Source organism: Choloepus didactylus, chromosome 17 (genome assembly GCF_015220235.1).
Source record: "Choloepus didactylus isolate mChoDid1 chromosome 17, mChoDid1.pri, whole genome shotgun sequence".
NCBI classification, from domain to species: Eukaryota; Metazoa; Chordata; class Mammalia; order Pilosa; family Megalonychidae; genus Choloepus; species Choloepus didactylus.
Window position 1 is genome coordinate 48,181,087 of NC_051323.1, and position 13,184 is coordinate 48,194,270.

Here is a 13,184-nt window from a genome sequence, read left to right on the forward strand (position 1 = left end):
GCTGAGTCCTCAACAGAGCTCAATGAGAGAACAGAATGAAATTTTTCATAAAATGTTATTTTGTGTCACTAGACATTGTACAATCTTCATAACTTCTTACATTTTTATTTGCTATAATAAGAAGGTGTAGAAATTCTTCATCAAAGTGACAATTTAAAAGGACTTTTTGGGGAGAGACTATTCTTTTTCTCTTTTTATTTAAATCCTCAAATAGCTTTATTAGTCACTTCTGTAAGTAACCTGTGTATAGATCCTTTTCTAGAAAATAATTTGTTTTAAAGGTGTGATCATAATATGTTTTAGACTCAGTGATAAAAACATTTTTTTCTACCTTTTGTCACCTTTAAATGACTAAATTAATACATTGAATGAGGTACTAGAATTCACTCAACATAGAATTTACTCCTGTTGCTGGACATGTGAATAGCTTTCAGTTTTCCATATTGTAAATTATAACAACATTGCGTTATTCATCTTTGTACCTCAGTCTTTGTTCACACTCTTAGAAAAGTGACATTTCTAAAACGTTTGGTCTCTATTATCAAATAATGCTGAAGCAAGTTTGTAGCAGTTTACACACTTGGGGACTTTATGTACAGTCTCTTAGGATATTTGGGTAGAGAGGAATGACCGAAGTGTCTGTGAATGACAAAAGTGTCTGTGACTTTTCCCTGTTTGCTTTGTAGATATTTGATCTAGATTTATTGCTCTGTTTTTCTCATAGCAAATTTTCCTTCACCAAACAGACAGCATTGAATAAGTCAGCTCATTTGCCTTTTTGAAATCTATGTGTGTGTATGTGTGTATATATATATTTTTTTTTATTTCATTGGAAGCTTTATCTTACATCTTGATGGTGTAAATATTATTTTTTGAAGCAGGTGCATAAGACATGCAGTATCTGTTTTAAAATGGACATGCTAATTGTAAGTTGCCCTGAAGTACACATGTCGCAGTGTAATTATTAAAATTTTGGCTTGAATGATGATCAAATTCTAGCACACAATGCTGAGATTGGTATTGAATATATAGAATTAAAAGCCTATGTTTTAGGCATTTAATCCTTAAATTGTAGATTATAACCTATATTCAAGTGCTAACCATCTCCCTCCTTTTTTATTTTAAAGAACTTTTTCATGCTTAAATACTAATTTTTGCAAAGTTAAAAGAAAAGAGTTACTGCATTTTATTTGTCTAAATGAGTCTCATAGGCCCCATAGAAGACTATTTAAACTATTTCAGGAAAAAAAAAAATCTGTGAAGCCCTTAGTATGCTAGCCATTATGGTAGACACTAGAGATGTAAAAATTAGTGTTCTAGTGAAAGTTAGACACATAACCAAGACTTACATACAGAATGTAAGAACAACTGTAAGAATATGTGAGGAGCAGCGGTGGTCCAGGGAAGTACGAGAGGTGGCCAGCCTCACAAATTTCTCCTTTTTTCCTTTTCAGTTTCCTTTTCAGATGAACTTCCATTATCTTTTTTGTTTTTTTTTGTTTGTTTGCTTTTTAAGAAAGAAAAAAAGTAAAGACTTCTAGTTTCATCTTAAAATTTCCCTCGGGATAAGCAGCCTCTGAGGTATACCATTCTCTTCTCCTTAATCTCCTCCATCTGTTCTGTTGAGTGCCTCCCTCCAGTTTCTTCTTGCTCTGTGTATTAGAGCCAGTAGTCTGAGGAACTCTGCAGAATGTAGGTGGCCTCTGGTGAGGCTGAAAGCCAGTGGAATCCTTATAGTATACTTTTGTTGTGTACTTCCCGCCTTCTGTGGTGCTATAAATAGATGACCTGGTTCTAATAACTCAATGCTTTCTTTCCTTTCTGAAGAAAAAGTAAGCAAATCTGCTTTTGTGGTCCCCTTTCTCCATTTTGCCCCTGACTACTACTTAAATATTGCTGCATAATTTATAAAGCACTGTAGACTAACTGTATTTTAAAAGAAGCATGTGATACGTAATGTGTTAAATGTGGTCCTATTGCACTTGAAAAATCCATATTTTGGTGGATTTCTCAAAAAATAATTTGTTTGATCTACCAGAATTTTTTATGAGCTGTTCCTTCTTATGTAATTTTAGCTTTTGAAAGGGTTGACTTAATTATTTTTGGATATTTGTTTAAGAGCAGTTTCCTTTGTTTATCTTAAAACAGGACCTCACGTGCTTGTACGTATAAACACACACACATACTTCATTATTTTATTAATTACAACATAATACAGAAATGTGCACAAAACCAAGATATATAGCTTAATGGTCAGAGCCAAAACCCATGTAAATATAACCTAGTATAAGAAAGTATACGTTTTTTTAATACTAAACACTAGCTATACTAAAACTGCTTTCATTTTCCATTGATTCAATGTAGCATGATGGTTTTATATGAGCTCTTATAAGAATCTGTAATAATTCAGACTTCACTTCTATCTTTTCCAGTGCAGTTTGACTTTACATTGTGACCGGCTAGCAAAATTATGTCCTAGGTTCCACAACAAACATTACATGAATGAAACAAACTCCTTTGCCTGCATAAGGAATATCCTATTATTTCTAAACAAAAATGTTTGCACCTTCTTACCAAACATTTTCTTATTTTCTAAACATTTCAATTTCTTTTTTATGTATAGAAGTGTAGTTTGTTCTTTATATTCATAAGGAACTATGTCTAAGAATAAAGCTACTTTACATTTATAATTTTCCAAAAAAAATTCTTCGAATCTATTTTTTAAGAAAAGGCTTACAACCTCAGGGTTTATTCTACCTCAGAAGTTATTTAGTGTCCTTGTCTTTGAATATTTATGGCCTTTGGCATTTCTTTTCGTGTAAATATAGAGCTAAATGTGAAAACATCATTGTGTTCCCCCTATTTCCCCACCTCAGAGGTAACTTTGTCAACAACTGTCAATTGGCCATCCTTCCAGTCCTCTCTTTCTCTACCTTTATATACATATATTTTTACATATGCGTCTATATTTTGATTGTTTTACCCATGGATGGGATCATACTCTACATAGTGTTCTGTGGCTTACTTTTTTTGCTTAACAATATGACTTAAATCCACAGGAAAGAAAGGATAAATGCTGGGGTTTGTTCCCTTTAACTACTGTTTTTTAAAGTAATGATCTGGTGGCTTTGCAACATCCAGAGTTGATTCATGAATTTTTTTTTTTAACTTCTGAATTCATGGAGTTTATATATTGTGTTTCAGTCTGTGGCAGTCATGATTCTTTTCGGTGCTCAAATTGTCCAGTCTTTCACCAGTGGGAACCCCATCACATTGACTTCTTTGTCATTTTATACAATCCCATTAATATTTGATAGTTCCTTGTCAGGCATAAGAGAATCCAGGCTCATCTTGCCTAATACCTGTCCAGACCTGGAATCCTCATTTTCCAGGGGAATGCTATTTGAGGACCATTTTCAAGTGATTAACAGATAGTGAATTTGGAAATTACCTCAGCATATCAGTAATGTGTACCTGCTATCAGCTTTACAATTAAAGCCCTGGACTAGAAATCTTCATTTCTTACTTTAGTACCAACAGCGTACCATAGTGTACCATGTGTGAAGTGCCAACTGCTACACTCTGGTCATAGAACCTTAAGATGTAGCCCTACAACTATGCTGTATTCTTTTAAAATTCACTAACAGTGTTAAAATTTTTCAGTTTATAACTTCAGAGTTCTTAGAGGTTATTTAAAGATGGAACTCTGTGTTCCAGAAACATGATGTTGATTATAGAGGTAGAACTTCATTCCCTGGTCACAACTCAGGTTACTGGCTGTTTTATTATTCAGATAACAAGTATGATCATTGTTCCCTCAACAGAAGGAATTTTAAGCCCAAAGCCTTATTATATAAGGAAGGCATGGCCTTTCTTGGCCTCTGTGAGATTTTACACACTGCTGTAGATTTTGACATAGTGACTGGTTTGAGTGCCTCAAATTTTGGCTATGTATTTTATGATCCAGATACATATGCAAGAAATTTATTTCCCTTAAAAATATGCGTGTGTATGTATTTACTGAGTTGTTTCATGCTACATTACACTGTCTAATACTCATCTATATTTTGAAATACTTGCTTGTTAAAAATTATTAGTCTATTTTAACAGTTGCATCTCTGTAATGTCTTTGTTTCCCAAAGTAGAAGCTTTTAAAATATTTTGTACCTTTTTTGTAAGAAGATAATTGTCTTCCTAGAGTTCTTTAGTCTAAAGGTACAGAGTTAGGAATCATCCACCCACCTCCTTCTTCAGTGTTTGAGATAGTTTTTTTGAGCTTAAAAATTAATCCCTTATAAAAGTTCCTAGGCAGTAGTTACCAGTCTTGGCAACTCCCTATCTTCCCCGCAGTCCATACCTTTGGGCCATAAGCTGAAGGGCTCCAGCTTTCTCTTTCTACAGAACAGAGATTCATGGGCTTGTTTTTTTGTTTTTTTTTTTAATAAAGTTATTTTATACTTTCACATGAAAAAATTACCCTTGAATTTTATATTATATGCCATCATTTAGATAAAGAAAAACATAAATGGCTTATGACAATCTTGCTTTGAAGACTCATTGTAAATTTAAGGGTTTTATATTACTTAGACTAATTTATTATCAAAGTATGTATAAAACCATTCTGAACTTGAAGTTAATTTCTACTATTTGGGCCTATGAAAATTTAGGCTGCCATCTACGTGTGACATAGGGGAAGTTTCCTACTCGTTACTTTTTTTTTTTTTATTGCTGTTACAGATTCCTGATAGCATGTATGTCACAGCCCAAAAGGGCTTTTGTAGCCAAAGGACTAAAGAAAGCACCAGACACATTCTGAGACATGAGCTTTCATTATAGGGCTTACCTACAGGGTGGGGAAGTCAAGTCATGTTGCCCTGAAATCAGGAGCTTCTCTGAATGGATTCAGGAGCTGCTCTGAATGGCGAGCACTTTACTTTAGTACCAACAGCGTACCGTAGTGTACCATGTGTGAAGTGCCAACTGCTACACTTTGGGGGGCTGAATAAGCTGGTTATAAGGGTTCAACATTCCAATGGGTAAGAGAGCATAAGGTAGGGAGCTGGGTTTTGCAACATAGGGAAGGGTTGATTGTAATCAACAGGGAGGAGGGGAGGATTATAGAGTTAACAGTATCTCAGGGAGGCTCAGGGAGGAGGTAGTTTCAGTATAGATTACACTTAGCACCTGATATTACAAGGAGAATAGGTCAAACCTTAACAGCCCTAGGTCAAGCAAACTGCTGTGTGCAGTCTTCAAGACACTTGGGGGCCAGGAACTCCCAAAATGTTTTGTTTATTGTTCTTTTTGAGTTCTGTACTTCCTGTCTTCATTCAAAAGCAAAAAACTTTGCTTTTTGAGTTTTAGGGGAAAATTTAGGGTAAAGTACATTTGTTTTAGTGCTTTGTTATTTTTACTCTCAGGTGTTGAGGAACAAATTTATTCATGTTTTCTGGAATGTTTGTGCTCTAATACAAATGAGGTGATATTTACACATATTTGGAAATTTAAAAATAGAAAACAGCAGCATTTCATTTGCTTAACTGTATTGAACTTAGTGTTGTGGCATTTTTCATATCTTGATCTAATTTTTCACAAAAAGAAATTAATTTAATTTATTAAGTTAAATTACCTAGTCTGTTCTTTTACTCATCTGTTAGAATGTTTAAAAACAAATTCTTGATTCTTAGTTTTTGCTATTTGTGAAGACTGGTTTACCACATAGGAGGAACTGAGATTTTCAATATGAAGGAATCTGCCTCTTTTCCAACAAACTTCCTGTACCCCCCTGACACTGACTTAGGCTGGTAACATTGTTTGTTGAGATAAGAAATCTAAGAAGATATACTCTATCACACACTGTCATAAAATTCTTAAGCTAATTAGAAGAGACACAGACAATTTTCTCTACTCAACTAAGTGAAAAGGGTTTGAAGAAAATCATACATTTACATACTTTAAATCATTTTAGACCTTCTGCTGTGTACTGTACAGTATACATGTATCATAACCTTTGCAAGTGTGAAGGGCATAGTTGAGTTAGCAACTGTCACTTCTTTCTGATTTTAATTTCAGCAATGGACAGTTTCTCAGTTACTTTAAAAAGGCAGTTTTTTTATCAACATGATTTTCAAAGTGGTTAATAGATAAAGTGTGTTTGTTTGTTTGTTATAAGTAAGGTATTTCTGTGTTAAAATTCAAAAGGTACAAACAGGTATGCTGAAAAAGTCTTTTCTCACTGCTGGTCTGCAGTCACTGTGTTTCTTTCCTGGAGGCAGCATTTAGAATAATGCTTCCTTCAACATCAAATAAAAAAAAAGTTCTAAATATTCATGACTTCTGTTTAGTATATTCACCAATTTCTGCCTAATCTCATTTTACAGAAATAAATGGTGACTGGCAAAGAGCTGATGCTGTCTGGAATAAAATGCAAGAAGAAAATATTATTCCTCGTGAGAAGACATTAAGGTTATTGGCAGAAATCCTTAAAAACAGTAATCAGGAGGTTCCATTTGATGTACCTGAGGTAATTTGTTTTTAGCTGTAAGCATAACAGATTTTGTTTTCAGTATAATTTTAGGTCATAGATCAGTCCAGTTTTATACTGAAAAGATCACTGTATTTACAATTCGGTGTTTGAATAATTTTGTTTTTAAGTTGTGGTATGAGGATGAAAACTCCCTGAATTCTTCATCAACCCCACCTGTAGAAACTGATTTCCAGAAAGAACTACTGAATGCCTGCGCACAGAAGAGAAGTCAAGGTAAACATGTATAATGGGGTCTTCTTTCTAATAGCAATGTGGAATCTAAGTCCAGCAAATTAAAAATGGTGTAGAATATAGACGGAACTTAAATTTTCCATATTAATTTTTTCTTTCATACTTTTAATTAAGAAAGACCCTTTGGGGCATTTGTGGAAATTTAAAATTTTGACTATTAGGTAATATTAAGGAAGTACTCTTAATTTTATTAGGTATTATCATGCCAATTTATAGAAAAATGTCTTTAAATTTTAAGAGCCATGGTGAAATACTGAGTGATGAAAAAAAAAATGATTTCAGTAATTTATTTTAAACTACTTAAGCTATAACAGACCAAAGATGAAGCAAATTTATAAAAATGTCAATGATTGTTAAGTATAGATTATGGGTATATGAGGGAGTCATTATACTTTATACTTTTCAGTGCATCTGAAAATTTTCATAATACAAACTAAAAACAGGTATACATTTATAATTTGAAAATAGGATGATCATAAATTTTTTTTGGCAAATACAGCAACTTTTATTTGAAAGTGAAAAATGATTAGGAAATCAGCCACCATACAAGTGTGTATTGAAGTGATCAAGCACTATCTTTATGTTGGAGGCAGGACGTGAGCGGTGTCTCTTGCTCTAGTGGTAAACCTCCTTGAAGGCATCCCTACCTCTGTTTTGACCGCTTTAAAATTCTTATGACTATTTTTTTTTTTTTTTTTTTTTTTTTTTTTGGTAACAGAATTTTTAATGGTTAAAACCAGTTAAAAGACCTTTCAAACAATACAATGAAAAATTATGCCATTTTAGGTTTGCCTTTTAATGGCACAGCTAATCTTTAATACACATTTGTAAAAGGCACCATATGTTAACAGGGCAAAGAAAGCAAGAAACCAAAACTAAGCCACTTTCCCCAACTTCCTTTTTGTACAAGTGTATACATTTTAAGGCAGATGCTTTTCTGTGCAAAATACAACAGAAGAAAATTCAACATTAGATATTACATGTTCACACACTCACAGATTTTTTTCAATACCATTTTTCAGTATAGTTATTTATGAGAAAGCATATTAAAAGTTTTTCTCTAGTAAGCTTAAAGAAGTTGATGTACAATTTTTAAAATTTTAGAGATTTATTACAGACCCCTCACAGAAGATATACAAAAGTCAATCTTTTCTCCTTTTTTCTTCTTTTAGAAATGTCCATATCAACTTGTTCACTATGTCAGGTTGGTCTTGTTGAAGCCAATGGCTGGCTTCTGACAAAATAGTTAGCCTGAAATAGTTTTTAACATAAATCTTTGTGACTTCAGCCATCTCAACCTCCATAAATGCATCTCTCTCTCCCCATAGTAGTAGTGTTGGAGTGGTCACCACGTGATGTTTTAGAGGCAGGCAGCTGAAGATATTTCGGTAATGGTTAATTGGACCACTTAATGCTCCTGGCTGAGAAAAGACATAAATGTGAGCTTCAAGATCTTCTGCTGTTAATCGACATCCTTTTCTTCCAATGCCAGTGCTGTGACTGGTAAAGAGATGTTTTAAAGCCTTGAAATCATTAATTGAGAACATAAATTCTGGGAACCATGGTATTTGGAAGAAGTAATAATGGCTGGATTTGAACCATTGGGCAGGGTGTCGTAAAATATATTCTGTAAATACATTTGGATGAGGAAAGTTAATAACAATAAGCTTCATCACCATTTCTGGATAACAGATGGCAATTAGCCAAGCAATCATGCCCCCCCAGTCATGGCCAATAAGAACACATTTGCTATACCCTAAAGAGTCCAAAATATCCTTTATGTCTGTAATTAGACAGTCCAATTTATAATTCTCTTGATGAATGGGAGCATCTGTTTCTCCATAGCCTCTCAAATCCAGGGCTACAACTCGGTATTCACTTTTAAATTCCCTCAGTTGGTGACGCCAAGAATACCAGAATTCTGGAAATCCATGAAGCAGCAGCATAAGTGGTTTGCCTCTTTCTCCAGCAGCGACATAATGAAATCTTAACCCCGAATCCTTGATCCTCACGTAGCAGTGAGTGCCCAAGGAGGAGTCGTTCAGGCACGCGGGAGGGTGCTCCCGGGCGACCCGCCGGAAGGTCTGCGTGGGTCCCTTGCCGATACTCCACAAAAGTTTGAGCAGGTGGATGGAGGCGCAGAGTCCGCAGTAGCAGTAGATCAGGGACCAGAAGAGCAGGGACCGGATCGTGACCACCAGGCGGGGCAGGCAATCCCGCAGCCTCGCCATCGTTTGGCGGCGGCGGGGCCCGCTGCCCTTGGGAGGCCAGGGGAGCAGCTACACACGACTCGGGCCCCCGAGCGAGAGAGCCAGCGCGGCCGCGCGTCAGGCCCGCCAGTTCGCCTGTCTTCCCGCGTCGGCTCCGCGCGCGCCTCCCCGCCGGCCCCCGGGCGTCGCCCGGTGCGGGTCGCGTGTCACAGCCGCGAGTTTGAGCGCACACGCTGCGCGCTCGGGGCCGCTGGTTATGACTATTTTTAATCCTCTGATACAAGCTTCCCTATTGGGTTCTAGATATTTTCATTTAGACTTTCTTGTACCCTCCCCAAGTCATATTTTACTCATTTCCCTTATTTTTGTTTATTTCTCTCCATAGAATACTGCCATTATCTTTAATTGCTTCAGTTTTTGTGTAGATTTCAAGTATACTTTATTATAATTAAGCCATTAAGGAAATAAATGCAGCAGTTTTGTTTTTGTTTTTCATTTTAGTATTGACAGTTTGGAGATTACAGCTGAATAGATCAGTGGAAAGGAATCAATTTAGAAACCTATAGAACCTTTTTATTTCCTGATTTAACTAGAAATCTTGTCACACTGACAAAAGTGTCGGAAGTAAGAATAAACTAAATTTCTCATGCTTTCTCAGTTACGTATGGTTGTTACTAAGTAGACAATAATTGCATTATATCTTAACTTTTTAGCCCCCTTAAAAAGAAAATCCATGTTTTAGGTACTCAGTAAGATTCCATTGCAGTCACATTAATGCAATATGAATTGTTATGATATAAAAATATTTAGCAGTAATATTTTGTGACTTTTAACAAATAAATAAAACTTTGTTCTTAAATTTGTAATTGATACTGATATGCAAATGGAGATATGACTTTAAATTTTATCCTGTTACAGAAAAGTAAAGTACACTGACTAGACTAGGTGTAAGATGGAGTAATCTATAAATAATAGTGGAATTCCTTCTTGCTGATATGTTGGTTTTATTTCTTATCAGTCCACTTTCTACCAGTGCCCTGGAACATAGAGTTGTTTGCAAACATGAAGATCTGATATAAGGCACTTTGTAATTTAATAACTGAGAGGGATTTATATTTGAAAGGTTTATTTAAAACTTGATTAACTTTTACCACATACGAAGTCACTTTTACTTGCCCAAACTGTTCTCCTTGGTTTAAGATGCAAAAATAAAGATGCCATACCTTTTCTCTCTTTCTGCCTCACTGAATTTAACTTGAAGGAATAACTGGCTTTTTGAGATGGCTACTTCAGTTCCACTGAGGGGTTACTGCAAATCCCTGCTCTCTAACTTATAAATACAAGCGTAACAATTTCTTCTGGTTGAGAAACCTCTGAATTAGCTCAGAATGTACTTCTGAACATTAATGTTACGTTCATTCATAGTTTTGTGTTCTTTATTTCCTTACATTGAGCCTTATATCCATAGAAGGATGTACATGATAGTTCAGTTATACCCCATTTTTCTTTTGATTTGTTTATGCACACAAGAGAGTAGATTGTAGTTTCAGCTGGATGTTTATAGCCAGGCAATTTTATTTCAGAAAAGTAAGTGACTGAAAAGTGTAGTTACTTCTCTTTTCGTAACATCTTTTCATTCACTGACAGTTATTGTGAATAAGTGAAATAAAACTGTTAATCAGTCAAACAAATGTTGCTTAGTTTACTTGTTAGATATCTGTATATTTGAAAATTGTACGTTTTTGTATAAGTCCTGTCGTAGCCAAATAATTTGATCTCCTAATTTTAGAATTATAGGCTATATTCATTTTAATGCTATTGTGCTGAAATGTTAACCATTGTAACCACCCACTTATAGATTAAAGATTGCTTTAAAATGAATCTTTTGCTCCTCTCAATCTAAATTATACCTCTGGCTTATTTGGACTTTAGCACACATTTTGCAATTTATTTTGAAACTGAATATCATCTGGTTATCATCTTTTGACAAACATTCAGAAGAGCTATTTCCTATTTTTATTGGCATGAAAATAATTTATTGACTTTAGAAACTACAGTGAAAAATAATTTTAAAAGGAAACCCTTCCAAGTTTGCACCCATTTGGTGAAGTAGGAGTTTCTAAATCTAACTTTGTCTTTAGAAGATTAGAAGTATAACAACATCTGCCTATTTGGTCCATGTGTTTGTCTCTTGAGATGGTAAAGTTGGGTGGCTATTAAAAGAAACAGAAATATGTGGATTTGGAGATTAGTTTGGGGAGTTTTCTCCCCTTCCTTTCTGCCATTTCAGAATAATGTCATCTCATTTTTTTTCTTTTTCTCATAGATGCATATAATACTTTCCTGAAAGCAGAAAGTCAAAATATTATATTTAACAGTGAAACTTACTGTAATCTTATAAAATTACTATTGTGGAAGGATAGTTTTACAGAAGCAATGCAAGTGAAATCTGTGTAAGTATTAGTACATTTAAAATGTGTCCTTTAACTTAAAAAATATTGGCTTCCCTTAGTATTTTCTAATGATGTGTTGTTGTAGTGTCAGTTGCTTGATTATCCTCACCTACCCATAAAAATCATGTGATGAAATGGTTAACCAATTTTATGGTTTTTTTAACCTATGGAAAATAAAATTTTTACTAGGCCTATGGAATACAGTACATTTTATTTACTTTATATACCTTAAACTATTCTTTAAAGATGCCCATGTAAAGAAAAGTAACTTTTTATCTTACTCTGTTTCTTGTTTGGCAACTAGAATCTGTACCTTTTGTGTTGGGAGGAGCAGGATATAATGAAGACACCAGGGTCTTTGAACTTAGACTAAGGTTTGAGTCTTATGTAAGCTCTGTGACCTTGGAAAAATTACTTCCCATCTCTGAGCCTCACTTTTTCCTCTGTGATAAGTAGGTGATGATATTACTTACATTAAAAGTTTCTTCTAGGTACTGAGGGAGGTAGAGTGAGGTAGAGAGAACTTATGCACTCAACACATTTTAGATGCCTTTTCCCTTTTTCCCTCTGTTATGTTTTTTGTTTGTTTTGATACCAATCAAAAGTGGCAAGTTTTCTGCCCGATGTGTTCAAGTGACCAGTTCCTGAGACACTAGAGTTTCCAAGGGAGAAAGAGTTTATTGCTAGGCACAAAGTAGGAGATCAGATGGCTTATGGGCCTAAAAATCTGTTTCCCTGAACTCCAGTAACTGATAATTTTGTAGTATTAAAAGATGGGCAGGTTTTAGGGTAATGAGCACAGTGGCTTAAGATGATAAGATTAGAGATGCTCCAATTATTGAGCATGAACAGACTGATGACATGAAACTTGCATAAATTTAGGGAGGCCTTAATATGATGACGGGATGTCTCTTACAGGTTAAAGTTTAGGCTACTGCATGTGTCAGGTGGACCAATTTTGGTGAGATCCAGGTCCCTCTTTACAAATAGTTTTAGAATTGGGTGAGTTAGTTCTGGGCTGACTGAAGGCCCTTCATTAATAAACATTAGGGGCTGTCTTTAGTGGTCATAAGACTCTAAAGTTGAAAAAACAGGATAAAGGAGTACAAATGAGGGTTTTTACACTGTTTTTACAGTCACAGGATAAAGGCTACGTAGTTATACAACTATTATCAAAGATCAAGGCAGCTGGATTACAGTTCAGCAATTTCAGGTATTTCCTTCTGGCTATTTTAATATACTGGAATGAAAAAAAAGAAATATCTATATAATGATTCAGTAATCTCAATCATTTGTTAAATCCTAACTTCTCGGTTACAGTTTTTGGGTTTTTTGTGGCTTTTTTTTTTTTTTTTTTTTTTTTTTGTCTGTCTGGTGGTTTGATGGTGTTGATTTTGCCTCTTACGCTAATTTCCTAGATTAAAATACTTTGCAAATCAGCACAAGAGTAAAGGTTTGTTAACTTGTGTACAGTGACCCCTTACTCTGTTGGTCTTATTCCCCAGGAGCTACCTTGATAACTTGATTTATTACTCAGAAAAGGGCCTGGAAAGGAGTAGATCAGGGTCCTCTGCCTTGGAACATAGACATGTCCTGTCGATGGAGCAATAGCTTTATTCCCATGGGAAAGGTCAGCCATTTCCTAGTATGTTGAAATTCTGAAAGAATCTCTCCAACATTTTTTAAGCCATAGCACTTTTGGAATATTAGAATCCTGACTAGAACATGGATGTTTCCCATTCT

At 35.0% G+C, this 13,184-nt stretch overlaps 2 protein-coding genes across 3 annotated transcripts in view; one reads left to right on the forward strand and one right to left on the reverse strand.

Moving 5' to 3' along the window:
• The window catches only part of LRPPRC (leucine rich pentatricopeptide repeat containing), a 105,137-nt gene that overhangs the window by 72,908 nt on the left and 19,045 nt on the right, over window positions 1-13,184 (forward strand). For both annotated transcript variants that reach the window (XM_037806558.1, XM_037806559.1), the window contains exons 28-30: window positions 6,381-6,523; window positions 6,655-6,760; window positions 11,315-11,441. In XM_037806558.1, the coding sequence (XP_037662486.1) occupies window positions 6,381-6,523; window positions 6,655-6,760; window positions 11,315-11,441 (376 nt within the window). The remainder of the gene's footprint in view (window positions 1-6,380; window positions 6,524-6,654; window positions 6,761-11,314; window positions 11,442-13,184) is intronic.
• Window positions 7,486-9,226, reverse strand: LOC119512023 (epoxide hydrolase 4-like). Its single transcript, XM_037806560.1, has one exon. It carries the CDS (start codon window positions 9,007-9,009, stop codon window positions 7,921-7,923), a length of 1,089 nt encoding a protein of 362 aa, XP_037662488.1. The 5' UTR covers window positions 9,010-9,226; the 3' UTR covers window positions 7,486-7,920.

Excerpts from the sequence above, each read along its gene's own strand:
- LOC119512023 (XM_037806560.1), bottom strand. The coding sequence starts at position 9,009 with ATGGCGAGGCTGCGGGATTGCCTGCCCCGCCTGGTGGTCACGATCCGG.